We start from the raw sequence: 19,398 nt of genomic DNA on the forward strand, positions 1-19,398 counted from the left end.
GTGATTTACCACGGGCTATGCCAGCATAAAGATAGGAGATATAGAATTACATGCTCACCAGGCACCTCAGGGTGAATGCAGAGTCCTCCAATCAGCAAACAGATGCCAAACTTTGTGATACATTTAAAATATTTCCCAGTGAAGAGTTTGGGACCCGCTCGGTGGTCTATACCCCTTTCACACAGAAAGTCAAATTACCAGGTTAAGAAGTTCTACCCGATAAACACGGGTCCTAATTATGTGTGAACCAAGGAATTTACCAGGGTTGGACACCTGGGAATTTATACCTTGGTTGACCCTTTCCCACAGCAGAAATACTTGTGTTGATCTGCAAATTACTGGGTAGAACTGAGTCACCAGGTAATCTGCTTTCATGTGTGAAAGGAGGGTTAGGCAGGGGCCGGCAAAACTACCCGGCACTCAAATGCCAGGTAAGAGTTGGAATTTTCAGACAGAAAAGGGTATTATAGAAACTACTAAATTAGAAGCGATGAGGATATTATTACCATTTGCCACATGACTGTTCCCAGCGTGGTGAATCATGCCCCCTATAGTGGTCTTCATTTTCTCGTAGCAGGCAAAGTACAGAGCATGTGCTGGGCCAGCACCGAGCATCGTCACGTTGATCCCTCGCAGCGGAGTGAACAACCCCTCGGTCCGGACCATCTTCCTCAGAGCTTCCATGACGCCACGGTACTGGGCATTGGGGTCTGGCTGCAAGCTCTGCATTCTGGTCTAAAAGAAAGACAGGTTAAGAAGTCTCATTCTGAAGCAATATATCCATATGCACGGCCTCTCCCATGTTAGATACTGCAGCTCACTGCACCAGGGATGGAATTACAGCCACTCTTAGGTAAGGCATCTCTGAATAATGCTTTTCTCAGAAACAGGGCATACTAATAGATTCCAGAGACAGACTACATAGCATAATATATATACTTCAGGCATGCAAGATAAAGTCACCAGCGGATAAGTTTGTAATATTTATTACACACATGGCAGCTGAAGTGTGATATGTAACTACACATCCTACTACTCTCCATTTCCTAGCCATATTATATCTATCGCTCTTCATTAGTATGGTGATGTTTAAGCAAGTACAGCATTTGGCAATGCAGAGCACTGAAGCTGGCTATTTCGCATGCAACACTTTACAAATAATGGCGACCTGACTAGTTGGTCTCTACCCGATTCCTGGGAATAACGTGCACCTAAAATGCAATGGTGCATGCATAACATGGATACTAACAAAATGAAGAACAGAAAATTTGGGGGAGAACCTTGCCCTCATCAGGGTCATATTTGCCCTGCAATCAGTGGAAACACGATCATGGAGAAGTTTCGATGCGAGCAGGGGCACTAGAAGCGGAACTGTCAGGCACATTTTTGGCCCTTCCATGACCTAGTTACACCCTCAATGACACTGACAGGAGAGCTATGGGAGTGGAGTAAGGGAGTGGGCCCTGCAAGCAGGCGTAGCAGCACGGTTGGTTCTATATCGGAGTGGCTGAAGGGACCTTGTGACGTATCTAGGGGAGGAGCTACGTCACCAGGGGGAGGAGCTACGGGCGAACAGGGTACCCGAAAAGTACTCTCGCGGGCTCGCTTCGCTCGCCACGCTTCGGGCACGGTGGCTCGCTCCGCTCACCACCTAATTACTAAAGGTAATAGTTGGTGGCGTGGATAGAGGAACTATCCCGCTGGCCCAGCTCCTCCCCCTTGCATCGTAACTCCTCCCCCTTACGGAAAAGGTTCCTTAGCCCACTTGATTCTAGCATCTACCGTAGCAGCACCATCACAGGAGCCAGGCAAAGTGTCAGGACTTCTCTCTAGTCCTATACACTGATCGCTTGGCATTTGCATCACAAAAATGCAAAGGGAACATGAAATATAAAAGGTACTGTAACAGCATCCAAAGATGGTTCACTATTAACACTCTTACCATTGTCCCTTGCACTGCTGACAATATTCTTCACTTCTACTTTATACCCTCCTTCCCTATACCCACACCTGGCAGTGAATGCAGAAGACGGATTACTCCGGCATCACTGCCCTCTCTCCCCAGGATACCATGCTATGCAAGAGACTAGTACAGCTGCAAGCACAGATGTGAGAACCTTGGCAGCACATCGGTCACCTTCGGGCCATACATGCAGGCCTCTGCCCGTAATCAGCATACACACCCACCACTAGGTTGTGGTTAGGGAAGCCAATCCCGGGCCATTTTTCAATCCTGGGATTCCCAGGATACCCAGGATTGGCTTTTAACTATGTGGTCGCCCCCTCGCCCTGCACACATAACTCACCATATACCGGTGGAGGGCGGGTGGGAAACATCCTCCGCTCTCTCCTGGCGGTGTGACGCGGTAGCGTGACCTCTCGCGCTGCGCTGGGGAGCCGGAACAAGTAAGCCGGGCAGCGTCTGAGCATCCTGTGGATGCTCAACGCTGATCCCTCAATCCCCGGGATTGGAGCTTCAAATCCCAGGATTGAATCCCGGATGTTTTTGGCCCTAAATTCCGGGATCACGTGATTGGCCACCATAGTTGTGGTAATGTAGGAGGGCATTAAAACCCCGGTGACAGCACAGCGCTGGAAAGACAGAATAACCAAAATGATGGCAGTCCACTGACCAGAGAGCTCTGCCAGCTGATTCTGTCAAACATTACCAGGCATTTCCTTACACTTTGTACTGCAAATATTCCCTCCACATACAGTCAAAGGTGAACTAAGTTTATTATAGAATCTGCTTATTCCATAGAGAGAAGGATATTACGTGGACTTATTCCTCACTGCACTGTAATGCACAGAGTGTAGTTGATAAATAAGATTTTACTCACCGGTAAATCTATTTCTCGTAGTCCGTAGTGGATGCTGGGACTCCGTAAGGACCATGGGGAATAGCGGCTCCGCAGGAGACTGGGCACAACTAAAGAAAGCTTTAGGACTACCTGGTGTGCACTGGCTCCTCCCACTATGACCCTCCTCCAGACCTCAGTTAGGATACTGTGCCCGGAAGAGCTGACACAATAAGGAAGGATTTTGAATCCCGGGTAAGACTCATACCAGCCACACCAATCACACCGTATAACTCGTGATACTATACCCAGTTAACAGTATGAAAAATAACTGAGCCTCTCAACAGATGGCTCAACAATAACCCTTTAGTTAGGCAATAACTATAAACAAGTATTGCAGACAATCCGCACTTGGGATGGGCGCCCAGCATCCACTACGGACTACGAGAAATAGATTTACCGGTGAGTAAAATCTTAATTTTCTCTGACGTCCTAAGTGGATGCTGGGACTCCGTAAGGACCATGGGGATTATACCAAAGCTCCCAAACGGGTGGGAGAGTGCGGATGACTCTGCAGCACCGAATGAGCAAACTCTAGGTCCTCCTCAGCCAGGGTATCAAACTTGTAGACTCTTACAAAATGTTTTAACCCGACCAAGTAACAGCTCGGCAAAGTTGTAAAGCCGAGACCCCTCGGGCAGCCGCCCAAGAAGAGCCCACTTTCCTCGTGGAATGGGCTTTTACAGATTTAGGGTGCGGCAGTCCAGCCGCAGAATGTGCAAGTTGAATCGTGCTACAGATCCAGCGAGCAATCGTCTGCTTAGAAGCAGGAGCACCCAGCTTGTTGGGTGCATACAGGATAAATAGCGAGTCAGTTTTCCTGACTCCAGCTGTCCTGGAAACATATACTTTTCAGGGCCCTGACTACGTCCAGTAACTTGGAATCCTCCAAGTCCCAAGTAGCCGCAGGCACCACAATAGGTTGGTTCACATGAAAAACTGATACCACCTTAGGAAGGAATTGGGAACGAGTCCTCAATTCCGCCTTATCCATATAAAATACAGATAAGGGCTTTTGTATGACAAAGCCGCCAATTCTGATACACGCCTGGCCGACGCCAAGGCCCACAGCATGACCACTTTCCACGTGAGGTATTATAGCTCCACGGACTTAAGTGGCTCAACCCAATGCGACTTCAGGAAATCCAACACCACGTTGAGATCCCACGGTGCCACTGGAGGCACAAACGGGGGCTGACTATGCAGCACTCCCTTAACAAAAGTCTGAACTTCAGGCAGTGAAGCCAGTTCTATTTTGGAAGAAAATCGATAGAGCCGAAATCTGGACCTTAATGGAACCCAATTTTAGGCCCATAGTCACCTCTGACTGTAAGAAGTGCAGAAATCGACCTAGCTGAAATTTCTCCTTTGGGGCTTTCCTGGCCTCACAGCACGCAACATATTTCCGCCATATGCGGTGATAATGGTTTGCGTTCACTTCTTTCCTAGCTTTAAATAGCGTAGGGATAACTTCCTCCGTTATGCCCTTTTCCTTCAGGATCCGGCGTTCAACCGCCATGCCGTCAAACGCAGCCGCGGTACGTCTTGGAACAGACAGGCCCCCTGCTGCAGCAGGTCCTGTCTGAGCGGCAGAGGCCATGGGTCCTCTGAGATCATTTCTTGGAGTTCTGGTTACCAAGCTCTTCTTGGCCAACCCGGAACAATGAGTATAGTTCTTACTCCTCTCCTTATTATTATTCTCATTACCCTGGGTAAGAGAGGCAGAGAAGGGAACACATACACCGACTGGTACACCCACGGTGTTACCAGAGCGTCCACTGTCTTCTGAGAAAGTCTGCTTCTCAGTTGTCCACTCCGGGAATGAACACTGCTGACAGTGCCAACACATGATTTTCCGCCCATCGGAGAATCCTTGTGGCTTCTGCCATCGCATCCTGCTTCTTGTGCCGCCCTGTCGGTTTAAATGAGCGACCGCCGTGATGTTGTCTGACTGGATCAGCACCGGTCGGTGTTGAAGCAGGGGTCTAGCCTGACTTAGGGCATTGTAAATGGCCCTTAGTTCCAGAATATTTATGTGTAGGGAAGTCTCCTGACTTTTCCATAGTCCTTGGAAGTTTCTTCCCTGTGTGACTGCCCCCCAGCCTCGAAGGCTGGCATCCGTGGTCACCAGACCCAGTCCTGTATGCCGAATCTGCGGCCCCCTAGAAGACGAGCACTCTGCAGCCACCACAACAGCGACACCCTGGCCCTTGGAGACAGGGTTATCCGCCGATGCATCTGAAGATGCGACCCGGACCACTTGTCCAACAGATCCCACTGGAAAATCCTTGCATGGGACCTGGTGAATGGAATTTCTTCGTAAGCAGCTACCATCTTTCCCAGGGCTCGCGTGCATTGATGCACCGACACCTGTATTTGTATTAGGAGGTCTCTGTCTAGAGACGACAACTCCTTGGACTTCTCCTCCGGGAGAAACCCTTTTATCCTGTTCTGTGTCCAGAACCATACCCAGGAACAGTAGACGCGTCGTAGGAACCAGCTGCGACTTTGGAATGTTCAGAATCCAGCCGTGCTGTTGTAGCACTTCCCGAGATAGTGCTACTCCGACGAACAACTGCTCCCTGGACCTCGCCTTTATAAGGAGATCGTCCAAGTACGGGATAATTATTTCGGCCATTACCTTGGTAAATACCTCAGTGCCGGGGACAGACCAACGGCAACGACTGGAATTGGTAATGACAATCATGTACCACAATTTTGAGGTACTCCTGGTGAAGAGGGTAAATAGGGACATGCAGGTAAGCATCCTTGATGTCCAGTGATACCATGAAATTCTCCAGGCTTGCAATAATTGCCCTGAGCGATTCCATTTTGAACTTGAACCTTCGTATATAAGTGTTCAAGGCTTTCAATTTTAGAATGGGTCTCACCGAACCGTCTGGTTCCGGTACCACAACATTTTGGAATAGTAACCCCGGCCTTGTTGAAGGAGGGGTACCTTGATTTCACCTGCTGGAAGTACAGCTTGTGAATTGCCGCCAGTACTACCTTTCTCCGAGGGCAGCAGGCAAGGCTGATGTGAGGTAACGGCGAGGGGGAGTCGCCTCGAACTCCAGCCTGTATCCCTGTGATACTATTTGCAGAACCTAGGGATCCACCTGTGGGCAAGCCCACTGGTCCCTGAAGTTCCCGAGACGCGCCCCTACCGCACCTGTCTCCACCTGTGGAGCGCCAGCGTCATGTGGTGGACTCAGAGGAAGCGGGGGAAGATTTTTGATCCTGGGAACTGGCTGCTGGTGCAGCTTTTTCCTTCTTCTCTTGTCTCTGTGCAGAAAGGAAGCGCCTTTGACCCGCTTGCTTTTCTGAAGCCGAAAGGACTGTACCTGAAAATACGGTGCTTTCTTAGGCTGTGAGGAAACCAGAGGTAAAAAAATTTTCTTCCCAGCTGTTGCTGTGGATACGAGGTCCCAGAGACCATCCCCAAACAATTCCTCACCCTTATAAGGCAGAATCTCCATGTGCCTTTTACAGGCAGCATCACCTGTCCACTGCCGGGTTTCTAATACCCTCCTGGCAGAATGGACATTGCATTAATTCTGGATGCCAGCCGGCAAATATTCCTCTGTGCATCCTTCATATATAAGACGACGTCTTTAATATGCTCTATGTTAGCAAAATATTATCCCTGTCTAGGGTATTAATATTATCTGACAGGGTATCAGACCACGCTGCAGCAGCACTATTTATGCTGAGGCAATTGCAGGTCTCAGCATAGAACCTGAGTGTGTATATACAGACTTCAGGATAGCCTCCTGCTTTTTATCAGCAGGCTCCTTCAAGGTGGCCGTATCCTAAGACGGCAGTGCCACCTTTTTTGACAAACGTGTGAGCGCCTTATCCACCCTAGGGGATATCTCCCAACGTGACCTATCCTCTGGCGGGAAAGGGTACGCCATCAGTAACTTTTTAGAAAATACCAGTTTCTTATCGTGGGAACCCACGCTTCTTTACACACTTCATTCACTCATCTGATGGGGGAACAAAACACTGGCTGCTTTTTCTCCCCAAAAATAAAACCCCTTTTATGTGGTACTTGGGTTCATGTCAGAAATGTGTAACACATTTTTCATTGCCGAGATCATGTAACGGATGTTCCTAGTGGATTGTGTATATATCTCAACCTCGTCGACACTGGAGTCAGACTCCGTGTCGACATCTGTGTCTGCCATCTGAGGTAACGGGCGCTTTTTTGAGCCCCTGATGGCCTTTGAGACGCCTGGGCAGGCGCGGGCTGAGAAGCCGGCTGTCCCACAGCTGTTACGTCATTCAGCCTTTTATGTAAGGAGTTGACATTGTCGGTTAATACCTTCCACCTATCCATCCACTCTGGTGTCGGCCCCACAGGGGGCGACATCCCATTTATCGGCCTCTGCTCCGCCTCCACGTAACCTTCCTCATCCAACATGTCGACACAGCCGTACCGACACACCGCACACACACAGGGAATGCTCTGACTGAGGACAGGACCCCACAAAGTCCTTTGGGGAGACAGAGAGAGAGTATGCCAGCACACACCAGAGCGCTATATAATGCAGGGATTAACACTATAACTGAGTGATTTTTCCCCCAATAGCTGCTTGTATACATATATTGCGCCTAAATTTAGTGCCCCCCCTCTCTTTTTAACCCTTTGAGCCTGAAAACTACAGGGGAGAGCCTGGGGAGCTGTCTTCCAGCTGCACTGTGAAGAAAAAATGGCGCTAGTGTGCTGAGGGAGATAGCCCCGCCCCTTTTTCGGCTGACTTTTCTCCCGCTTTTTTATGGATTCTGGCAGGGGTAATTTATCACATATATAGCCCTGGGACTATATATTGTGATGATTTGCCAGCCAAGGTGTCTTATATTGCCCTCAGGGCGCCCCCCCTCCAGCGCCCTGCACCCATCAGTGACTGGAGTGTGAGGTGTGCATGAGGAGCAATGGCGCACAGCTGCAGTGCTGTGCGCTACCTTGTTGAAGACAGAAGTCTTCTGCCGCCGATTTTCCGGAACACTTCTTGCTTCTGGCTCTGTAAGGGGGGCGGCGGCGCGGCTCCGGGAACGAACACCAAGGTCGGGTCCTGCGGTCGATCCCTCTGGAGCTAATGGTGTCCAGTAGCCTAAGAAGCCCAAACTACCACCTGTTAAGTAGGTTCGCTTCTTCTCCCCTTAGTCCCTCGCTGCAGTGAGTCTGTTGCCAGCAGATCTCACTGTAAAATAAAAAACCTAAATATACTTTCTTTCTAGGAGCTCAGGAGAGCCCCTAGTGTGCATCCAGCTCAGCCGGGCACAAGAATCTAACTGAGGTCTGGAGGATGGTCATAGTGGGAGGAGCCAGTGCACACCAGGTAGTCCTAAAGCTTTCTTTAGTTGTGCCCAGTCTCCTGCGGAGCCGCTATTCCTCATGGTCCTTACGGAGTCCCAGCATCCACTTAGGACGTCAGAGAAAATAAGAATTTACTTACCGATAATTCTATTTCTCGGAGTCCGTAGTGGATGCTGGGGTTCCTGAAAGGACCATGGGGAATAGCGGCTCCGCAGGAGACAGGGCACAAAAGTAAAGCTTTTACAGGTCAGGTGGTGTGTACTGGCTCCTCCCCCTATGACCCTCCTCCAGACTCCAGTTAGGTACTGTGCCCGGACGAGCGTACACAATAAGGGAGGATTTTGAATCCCGGGTAAGACTCATACCAGCCACACCAATCACACCGTACAACTTGTGATCTAAACCCAGTTAACAGTATGATAACAGAGGAGCCTCTGAAAGATGGCTTCCTAAACAATAACCCGAATTAGTTAACAATAACTATGTACAAGTATTGCAGATAATCCGCACTTGGGATGGGCGCCCAGCATCCACTACGGACTCCGAGAAATAGAATTATCGGTAAGTAAATTCTTATTTTCTCTATCGTCCTAAGTGGATGCTGGGGTTCCTGAAAGGACCATGGGGATTATACCAAAGCTCCCAAACGGGCGGGAGAGTGCGGATGACTCTGCAGCACCGAATGAGAGAACTCCAGGTCCTCCTTTGCCAGGGTATCAAATTTGCAAAAATTTACAAACGTGTTCTCCCCTGACCACGTAGCTGCTCGGCAGAGTTGTAATGCCGAGACCCCTCGGGCAGCCGCCCAAGATGAGCCCACCTTCCTTGCGGAATGGGCCTTAACAGATTTAGGCTGTGGCAGGCCTGCCACAGAATGTACAAGTTGAATTTTGTTACAAATCCAACGAGCAATCGACTGCTTAGAAGCAGGTGCACCCAACTTGTTGGGTGCATACAGTATAAACAGCGAGTCAGATTTTCTGACTCCAGCCGTCCTTTAAATGTATATTTTTAAGGCTCTGACAACGTCCAACAACTTGGAGTCCTTCAAGTCGTCTGTAGCCGCAGGCACTACAATAGGCTGGTTCAGGTGAAACGCTGATACCACCTTAGGGAGAAAATGCGGACGCGTCCGCAGCTCTGCCCTATGTCGAATGGAAAATTAAATAAGTGCTTTTATAAAACAAAGCCGCCAGTTCAGATACTCTCCCGGCCGAAGCCAGGGCCAGTAACATAGTCACTTTCCATGTGAGATATTTCAAATCCACATTCTTTAGTGGTTCAAACCAATTGGATTTGAGGAAATCTAAAACTACATTTAGATCCCACGGTGCCACCTTAGGCACCACAGGAGGCTGTATATGCAGTACTCCTTTGATAAAAATCTGGACCTCAGGGACCGAGGCCAATTCTTTTTGGAAGAATATTGATAGGGCCGAAATTTGAACCTTAATAGATCCCAATTTGAGACCCAAAGACAATCCTGATTGCAGGAAATGTAGGAAAACGACCCAGTTGAAATTCCTCCATCGGAGCACTCCGCTGCTCGCACCACGCAACATATTTTCGCCCAATACGGCGATAAAGCTTCGCGGTGACTTCCTACCTTGCCTTTATCAAGGTAGGAATGACTTCTTCTGGAATGCCTTTTCCTTTTAGGATCTGGCATTCAAACGCCATGCCGTCAAACGCAGCCGCGGTAAGTCTTGAAAAAGACAAGGACCCTGCTGAAGCAGGTCCCTTCTCAGAAGTAGAGGCCACGGATCGTCCATGACCATCTCTTGAAGTTCCGGGTACCAAGTCCTTCTTGGCCAATCCGGAGCCACTAGTCTTACTCCTCTTTGCCGTATAATCCTCAATACCTTTGGTATGAGAGGCAGAGGAGGAAACGCATATACCGACTGGTACACCCAAGGTGTTACCAGCGCGTCCACAGCTATTGCCTGCGGATCTCTTGACCTGGCGCAATACCTGTCCAGTGTTTTGTTGAGGCGAGACGCCATCATGTCCACCATTGGTTTTACCCAACGGTTTAATAGCATGTGGAAAACTTCTGGATGAAGTCCCCACTCTCCCGGGTGAAGGTCGTGTCTGCTGAGGAAGTCTGCTTCCCAGTTGTCCACGCCCGGGATGAATACTGCTGACAGTGCTATCACGTGATTCTCCGCCCAGCGAAGGATCCTGGCAGCTTCTGCCATTGCCCTCCTGCTTCTTGTGCCGCCCTGTCTGTTTACATGGGCGACTGCCGTGATGTTGTCCGACTGGATCAACACCGGTCTTTCTTGAAGCAGAGGTTCCGCCTGGCTTAGAGCATTGTAGATTGCTCTTAGTTCCAGAATGCTTATGTGAAGAGACTTTTTCAGGCTCGACCACACTCCCTGGAAATTTTTTTTCCCTGTGTGACTGCTCCCCAGCCTCTCAGGCTGGCATCCGTGGTCACCAGGATCTAATCCTGCATGCCGAATCTGCGGCCCTCCAATAGATGAGCCTCCTGCAACCACCACAGAAGGGATACCCTTGTCCTCGGCGACAGGGTTATCCGCAGGTGCATCTGAAGATGCGACCCTGACCATTTGTCCAGCAGCTCCCTTTGCATGGAATCTGCCGAAAGGGATTGCTTCGTAAGAAGCTACCATTTTTTCCCAGGACTCTTGTGCATTGATGTACAGACACCTTTCCTGGTTTTAGGAAGTTCCTGACCAGGTCAGATAACTCCTTGGCTTTTTCTTCGGGAAGAAAAACCTTTTTCTGAACTGTGTCCAGAATCATCCCCAGGAACAGCAGACGAGTTGTCGGCATTAATTGGGATTTTGGAATATTCAGAATCCATCCGTGCTGCTTTAGCACCTCTTGAGATAGTGCTAAACCCATCTCTAGCTGTTCTCTGGACCTTGCCCTTATTAGGAGATCGTCCAAGTATGGGATAATTAATACGCCTTTTCTTCGAAGAAGAAATATTATCTCGGCCATTACCTTTGTAAAGACCCGAGGTGCCGTGGACAAACCAAACGGCAGCGTCTGAAACTGATAGTGACAGTTTTGTACAACGAACCTGAGGTACCCCTGGTGTGAGGGGTAATTGGAACGTGGAGATACGCATCCTTGATGTCCAAGGATACCATAAAGTCCCCTTCTTCCAGGTTCGCTATCACTGCTCTGAGTGACTCCATCTTGAACTTGAACTTCTTTATGTACAGGTTCAAGGACTTCAGATTTAGAATAGGCCTTACCGAGCCATCCGGCTTCGGTACCACAAAAAGAGTGGAATAATACCCCTTCCCTTGTTGTAGAAGAGGTACCTTGACTATCACCTGCTGAGAATACAGCTTGTGAATGGCTTCCAAAACCGTCTCCCTTTCTGAGGGGGACGTTGGTAAAGCAGACTTCAGGAAACGGCGAGGTGGCTCTGTCTCTAATTTCAACCTGTACCCCTGAGATATTATCTGCAGGATCCAGGGATTTACCTGCGAGTGAGCCCACTGCGCGCTGTAATTTTTGAGACGACCGCCTACCGCCCCCGAGTCCACTTGCGAAGCCCCAGCGTCATGCTGAGGCTTTTGTAGAAGCCGGGGAGGGCTTCTGTTCCTGGGAAGGAGCTGCCTGTTGCTGTCTCTTCCCTCGTCCTCTGCCTCGTGGCAGATATGAATAGCCCTTTGCTCTCTTATTTTTAAAGGAACGAAAGGGCTGCGGTTGAAAGGTCGGTGCCTTTTTCTGTTGGAGAGTGACTTGAGGTAGAAAGGTGGATTTCCCGGCCGTAGCCGTGGCCACCAAATCCGATAGACCGACCCCAAATAACTCCTCTACGCATCGCCTGTCCACTGTCGTGTCCATAAAGCTCTTCTGGCCGAAATGGACATAGCACTTACCCGTGATGCCAGTGTGCAGATATCTCTCTGTGCATCACGCATATAAAGAAATGCATCCTTTATTTGTTCTAACGACAGTAAAATATTGTCCCTGTCCAGGGTATCAATATTTTCGATCAGGGACTCTCACCAAACTACCCCAGCACTGCACATCCAGGCAGTCGCAATAGCTGGTCGTAGTATAACACCTGCATGTGTGTATATACCTTTTTGGATATTTTCCATCCTCCTATCTGATGGATCTTTAAGTGCGGCCGTCTCAGGAGAGGGTAACGCCACTTGTTTTGATAAGCGTGTTAGCGCTTTGTCCACCCTAGGAGGTGTTTCCCAGCGCTCCCTAACCTCTGGCGGGAAAGGGTATAAAGCCAATAACTTCTTTGAAATTAGCAGTTTTTTATCGGGGCACCCCACGCTTCATCACACACGTCATTTAATTCTTCTGATTCGGTAAAAACTACTGGTAGTTTTTTCACACCCCACATAATACCCTGTTTAGTGGTACCTGTAGTATCAGCTAAATGTAACATCTCCTTTATTGCCAAAATCATATAACGTGTGGCCCTACTGGAAAATACGGTTGATTCGTCACCTTCACCACCGGAATCAGTGCCTGTGTCTGGGTCTGTGTCGACCGACTGAGGCAAGGGGCGTTTTACAGCCCCTGACGGTGTTTGAGGCGCCTGGACAGGCACTAATTGAGTGTCCGGCCGCCTCATGTCGGCAAACGACTGCTTAAGCGAGTTGACGCTATCCCGTAATTCCACAAATAAAGGCATCCATTCTGGTGTCGACCCCCTAGGAGGTGACATCCTCATATTTGGCAATTGCTCCGCCTCCACACCAATAACGTCCTCATACATGTCGACACACACGTACCGACACACAGCAGACACACAGGGAATGCTCTATACGAAGACAGGACCCACTAGCCCTTTGGGGAGACAGAGGGAGAGTCTGCCAGCACACACCAAAAAGCGCTATATATGACAGGGATAGCCTTATGATTAAGTGCTCCCTTATAGCTGCTTTTATATTATATATAGCCATTTATTTTGCCCCCCCTCTCTGTTATACCCTGTTTCTGTAGTGCAGTGCAGGGGAGAGACCTGGGAGCCTTCCTGACCAGCGGAGCTGTGACAGAAAATGGCGCCGTGTGCTGAGGAGATAGGCCCCGCCCCTTTTCCGGCGGGCTCGTCTCCCGCTATTTAGTACATTTAGGCAGGGGTAAATATCTCCATATAGCCTCTGGGGCTATATGTGAGGTATTTTTAGCCTTTTTAAAGGTTTTCATTTGCCTCCCAGGGCGCTCCCCCCCCAGCGCCCTGCACCCTCAGTGACTGCCGTGTGAAGTGTGCTGAGAGGAAAATGGCGCACAGCTGCAGTGCTGTGCGCTACCTTAAGAAGACTGCAGGAGTCTTCAGCCGCCGATTCTGGACCTCTTCTTGCTTCAGCATCTGTGAGGGGGCCGGCGGCGTGGCTCCGGTGACCATCCAGGCTGTACCTGTGATCGTCCCTCTGGAGCTTCATGTCCAGTAGCCAAGAAGCCAATCCATCCTGCACGCAGGTGAGTTCACTTCTTCTCCCCTCTGTCCCTCGTTGCAGTGATCCTGTTGCCAGCAGGAATCACTGTAAAATAAAAAACCTAAGCTAAACTCTCTAAGCAGCTCTTTAAGAGAGCCACCTAGAATTGCACCCTTCTCGGCCGGGCACAAAAATCTAACTGGAGTCTGGAGGAGGGTCATAGGGGGAGGAGCCAGTACACACCACCTGACCTGTAAAAGCTTTACTTTTGTGCCCTGTCTCCTGCGGAGCCGCTATTTCCCCATGGTCCTTTCAGGAACCCCAGCATCCACTTAGGACGATAGAGAAATTTTATTTATATAGCGCTCTTTCTCCAATAGGACTCAAGGCGCTTAACAGATACATAGCATAATATAGTACAGAAAATAATGAAGTACAGAACAGCGTTTCATAAAATACAGAAGCATGGAGATACTAAAGGGACATTATGGAAATGCTTGAGTAAACAGGAAAGTCTTGAGTCTACTTTTGAAGGATTCTATAGGTGGGGCCTCTAGCACGGAGTTCCATAGAGTCGGAGCCGCATGACTAAAAGCTCGACCCCCAGATGAATTACGGGAGATTCTAGGTACTGCTAAAAGTCCTTCATCTACAGATCGCAGTAATCGAGTGGGGCAGTATGATAAATGCTACCTCAAAGCAGATTCATTGTTATGGCCAACATCTATACTTGTACACTACTTTTACTGCTTAATACATCAAACCCAAAGGCTTACACTATATAAACACCCAGCTTTCATGAAAGGGCTCCGATAATTCTGTGAGCACATTGCTGTACACTACCGATTTACATCAGGTTTAGGACATCAGAAGCAGCACAACTCGCTTTGTCTGGTAAACGACCCATATATGTCACTGTAAATCAGCAGACACTTGTGGAAACCCTTGGGCAAATGTACAGTATTAAGCCTGGAGAAGTGATAAAGTAGTGAGCTGATTGGCTGGTGCGTTATCACCTTGCACTTATCACTTCTCCAGACTTAATACATCTGCCCCTCTGTATTGAGCCAGTCTATCTCCTGTTTTTAGATCTGATGCTTTTCAATGAGACTGCAGAACCCAAGAATGAAGGCAACCAATACACATTCTGCCGGCAAGCCACACAATTAACGCCACTCTGAAACAAAGGCGACAGACTCAACCATCTGTCAAACACAACTGAGCCCAGAAAGCCATAAGCCTGCAGCCACCGGGCAGGGCTACGTTGGAGATGGTTTGTGGCAGGCTGGTACACCGCCTACCAAATTATGTAACACGTATCAGAATACATGAACGCACTCGGCTGGAAAAGGCTTAATCCGGGAGCCTTAAGTACGAAACCAGAGCGTAAAAGAGAACAGAATAGGTGTGTCAGCTGTGTTACCGTCCTGCATCTAAACATGCACTGGGCTAATGCAGTGCTGTAGTAATCTGGGAGTTCGCAATGTAGCCATGGAGAGTAGTCCCAACAATGGGATGCAGTCAGGATCCCGGCGGTCAAAATACCCGCGCCACGATCCTGACCAACAGAATGACGGCAGCACCGTCACAATTATTCCGACTCAATGGAGTGGGAATAGAACGGAGTGGGAACAGAACCTGTGGCGAGCGCAGTGAGCTACCGAGCCCGCAAGGGGCTTCGTTGCTCTCGCTCCCCTGTCGGCATTCTGGCGGTCGGGATCCCGCCATTGGTATTCTGACCGCCGGGATTCCTGTACCCAACAATATGAAAGAGGCCACACAACAACCTAACAAGGCTGGAACGTTTCCAAATGAGGTGCTTACAAAATCTACTACAAGTAAAACTAAGACTGCTGGAGAACTGAAAACATCCATAAACTGCACCAAGACCAACTCACAACTGAACTCTACATTAAAACCTTCATTTTATCGGAAGGTACGTTTCTGTATCTTGGGTCATGTGTGTGTGTGTATGTTGTGGCTTAGACATAGGGGTATATTCAATTGAAGTCGGATCCATTCCGACATTCATTTGTCGGAATGGATCAGACAAGGGATATTCAATGCATTATCAATTCGACTTTAAAAAAAAAATAAGATTTTAAACCTACCGGTAAATCTATTTCTCCTAGTCCGTAGAGGATGCTGGGGACTCCGTAAGGACTATGGGGTATAGACGGGCTCCGCAGGAGACATGGGCACCTAAAAGAACTTTTCCTACGGGTGTGCACTGGCTCCTCCCTCTATGCCCCTCCTCCAGACCTCAGTTACCAGACCTCAGACCTGGCACAATACCTCCGAAGCTTCTTGTTGAGGCGTGACGCCATCATGTCTATTTGAGGAACTCCCCAAAAACCCGTTATCACTGCAAAGACTTCTTGATGAAGTCCCCACTCTCCTGGATGGAGATCGTGTCTGCTGAGGAAGTCTGCTTCCCAGTTGTCCACTCCCGGAATGAAGACAGCTGACAGAGCGCTTACGTGATTTTCCGCCCAGCGAAGAATCCTGGTTGCTTCCGCCATCGCGGCTCTGCTTCTTGTCCCGCCTTGGCGGTTCACATGAGCCACTGCTGTGACATTGTCTGATTGAATCAGAACCGGTAGGCTGCGAAGAAGACTCTCCGCTTGTCGAAGGCCGTTGTATATGGCTCTTAGCTCCAACACGCTGATGTGTAGACAGGACTCCTGGTCTGACCACAGTCCCTGAAAATTTCTTCCTTGGGTGACTGCTCCCCATCCTCGGAGGCTCACGTCCGTGGTTACCAGGATTCAGACCTGAATTCCGAACCTGCGACCCTCCAGAAGGTGAGCACTTTGCAGCCACCATAGAAGAGACCCCCTGGCCCTGGGGGACAGTGTTATATTCCGATGTAAATGTAGATGGGACCCGGACCATTTGTCCAGAAGGTCCCATTGAAACGTCCTTGCATGGAACCTGCCGAAGGGGATGGCCTTGTAGGCTGCCACCATTTTCCCCAGAACACGAGTGCATTGATGAACTGACACTCTTTTTGGCTTTAGCAGGTCTCTGACCATGTTCTGGATGTCCTGGGCTTTTTCCAACGGGAGAAAAACCTTCTTTTGTTCCGTATCCAGTATCATACCTAGGAACGTTAGTCGAGTTGTCGGAATCAACTGCAACTTCGGTAGATTTAGAATCCAACCGTGTTGCTGGAGCACTCTCAGAGAGAGTGTCACATTGCTCAGCAATTGCTCTCTTGATCTCGCCTTTATCAGGAGATCGTCCAAGTATGGGATAATTGTGACTCCAACTTGCGCAGGACCACCATCATTATCTTGGTGAAAATCCTTGGGGCCGTGGAAAGCCCAAACGGCAACGTCTGAAATTGGTAATGACAATCCTGTACAGCGAATCTCAGGTACTCCTGATGGGAAGGATATATGGGGACATGAAGGTAAGCATCCTTTATGTCCAGTGACACCATAATCTCCCCCTCCTCCATGCTGGCTATTATCGTCCTGAGCGATTCCATCTTGAATTTGAATCTTTTCATGTACAGGTTTAGTGATTTTAGATTCAAAATAGGTCTGACCGAACCATCCGGTTTCGGGACCACAAAGAGGGTTGAATAGTACCCTCTTCCCTGTTGGTTCAAGGGAACCCTGATAATTACTTGCTGTTGACACAGCGTTTGAATTGCAGCTAACACTACATCCCTGTCTGGGGTAGAAGCTGGTAAGGCCGACTTGAAAAATCGGCGTGGGGGCACCTCTCCGAATTCCAGTTTGTAACCTTGGGAAACTATTTCCAACGCCCAAGGATTCAGGTCTGAGCTGACCCAGACCTGGCTGAAGAGTCGAAGACGAGCCCCCACCGGTGCGGACTCCCGCAGGGGAGCCCCAGCGTCATGCAGTGGGTTTTGTAGAAGCCGGGGAGGACTTCTGTTCCTGGGCACCAGTAGAAGCAGGTGTTCTTTTCCCTCTACCCTTACCTCTGGCAAGGAAGGAGGATCCCCGACCTCTTCTGGACTTTTGCGACCGAAAGGACTGCATCTGATATGTTGGAGTTTTTCTTCTGCTGTTGGGGAATAAACGGTAAAAAGTTAGATTTACCTGCGGTAGCTGTGGAAACCAGGTCCGCCAGCCCATCCCCAAACAACACGTCTCCCCTATAGGGTAGAACCTCCATATGCTTTTTCGAATCCGCATCACCCGTCCACTGGCTGGTCCATAAGGATCTTCTCGCTGAAATAACCATGGCATTGGCTCTGGAAGCCAGTAATCCAATGTCCCTTTGAGCGTCTCTCATATACAAGACTGCGTCTTTGATATGGGCTAGAATTAACAAAACAGTATCTCTATCCATGGTATCAAAGTCAGCCGACAGGTTATCTGTCCAGGCTGAAATTGCGCTACATACCCATGCCGACGCAATTGTCGGTCTTAGCAAAGCTCCAGTATGTGAATAAATAGACTTTAAAGTAGTCTCTTGCCTGCCATACGCAGGATCCTTGAGGGCCGCTGTGTCTGGAGACGGTAGCGCCACTTTCTTTGACAGGCGCGTTAAAGCCTTGTCCACAGTGGGAGGGGATTCCCAACGTACCCTGTCCTGTGTAGGGAAGGGGTATGCCATATTAATTCTTTTGGGAATCTGCGGTCTCTTATCCGGAGTCTCCCAAGCTTTTTAAAAAAACTCATTAAGTTCATGAGATGGGTGAAAGTTTATTATTGTTTCTTTCCCTTAAACATGTGTACCCTCGTGTCAGGAACAGAGGATTCATCAGCAATATGCAACACATCTCTTATTGCTATAATCATACACTGAATGCTCTTTGTCACCTTAGGGTGCAATTTAGCTTCATCATAGTCGACACTGGAATCAGAGTCCGTGTCAGTAGTTGTGTCCACAATTTTTGCCAAGGGACGCTTTTGAGACCCCACGACGGGCCCTGTGAGTCGGTCCAATCCGAGGATTGACCCCCTGACGCCTCCCCGAATTCAGCCTTATCTAGCCTCTTATGTAAAGAAGTCACACTTGCATTCAACATATGCCACATGTCCATCCATTCCTGAGTCGGCACTACCGACGGGGACACACCACTCATCTGCTCTACCTCCTCCTTGGAGAAGCCTTTCCGCTTCAGACATGTCGACACGCACGTACCAACCCCCACACACAGGGATATACCTATAAGGGGACAAAACCCCAACCAGGCCCTTAGGAGAAACAGAGAGAGAGTTGCCAGCACACACCCAGCGCCCAAATGACACTGGAAAAACCATATAGCGCATATATATATATATATATATATATATATATATATATATATATATATATATATATATATATATATATATATATATATATATATACACACACACACACAGGTTGAGTATCCCATATCCAAATATTCCGAAATACGGAATATTCCGTAATACGGACTTTTTTGAGTGAGATAATGAAACCTTTGTTTTTTGATGGCTCAATGTACACAAACTTTGTTTAATACACAAAGTTATTAAAAATATTGTATTAAATGACCTTCAGGCTTTGTGTATAAGGTGTATATGAAACAAATGAATTGTGTGAATGTACACACACTTTGTTTAATGCACAAAGCTATAAAAAATATTGGCTAAAATGACCTTCAGGCTGTGTGTATAAGGTGTATATGTAACATAAATGCATCCTGTGCTTAGCTTTAGGTCCCATCACCATGATATCTCATTGTGGTACGCAATTATTCCAAAATACGGAAAAATCCGATATCCAAAATACCTCTGGTCCCAAGCATTTTGGATAAGGGAGACTCAACCTGTGTGTGTGTGTGTATATATATATATATATATATATATATATATATATATAT

General features: G+C 48.5%; 1 protein-coding gene across 1 annotated transcript in view; it reads right to left on the reverse strand.

Annotated features, from left to right (window-relative positions):
• The window catches only part of LOC134936693 (mitoferrin-1-like), a 55,450-nt gene that overhangs the window by 11,210 nt on the left and 24,842 nt on the right, over positions 1–19,398 (reverse strand). The window contains exon 2 of the mRNA XM_063931870.1: positions 507–735. Within this exon, the coding sequence (XP_063787940.1) occupies positions 507–735 (229 nt within the window). The remainder of the gene's footprint in view (positions 1–506; positions 736–19,398) is intronic.

This window comes from Pseudophryne corroboree, chromosome 6 (genome assembly GCF_028390025.1).
Source record: "Pseudophryne corroboree isolate aPseCor3 chromosome 6, aPseCor3.hap2, whole genome shotgun sequence".
Taxonomy (NCBI): Eukaryota; Metazoa; Chordata; class Amphibia; order Anura; family Myobatrachidae; genus Pseudophryne; species Pseudophryne corroboree.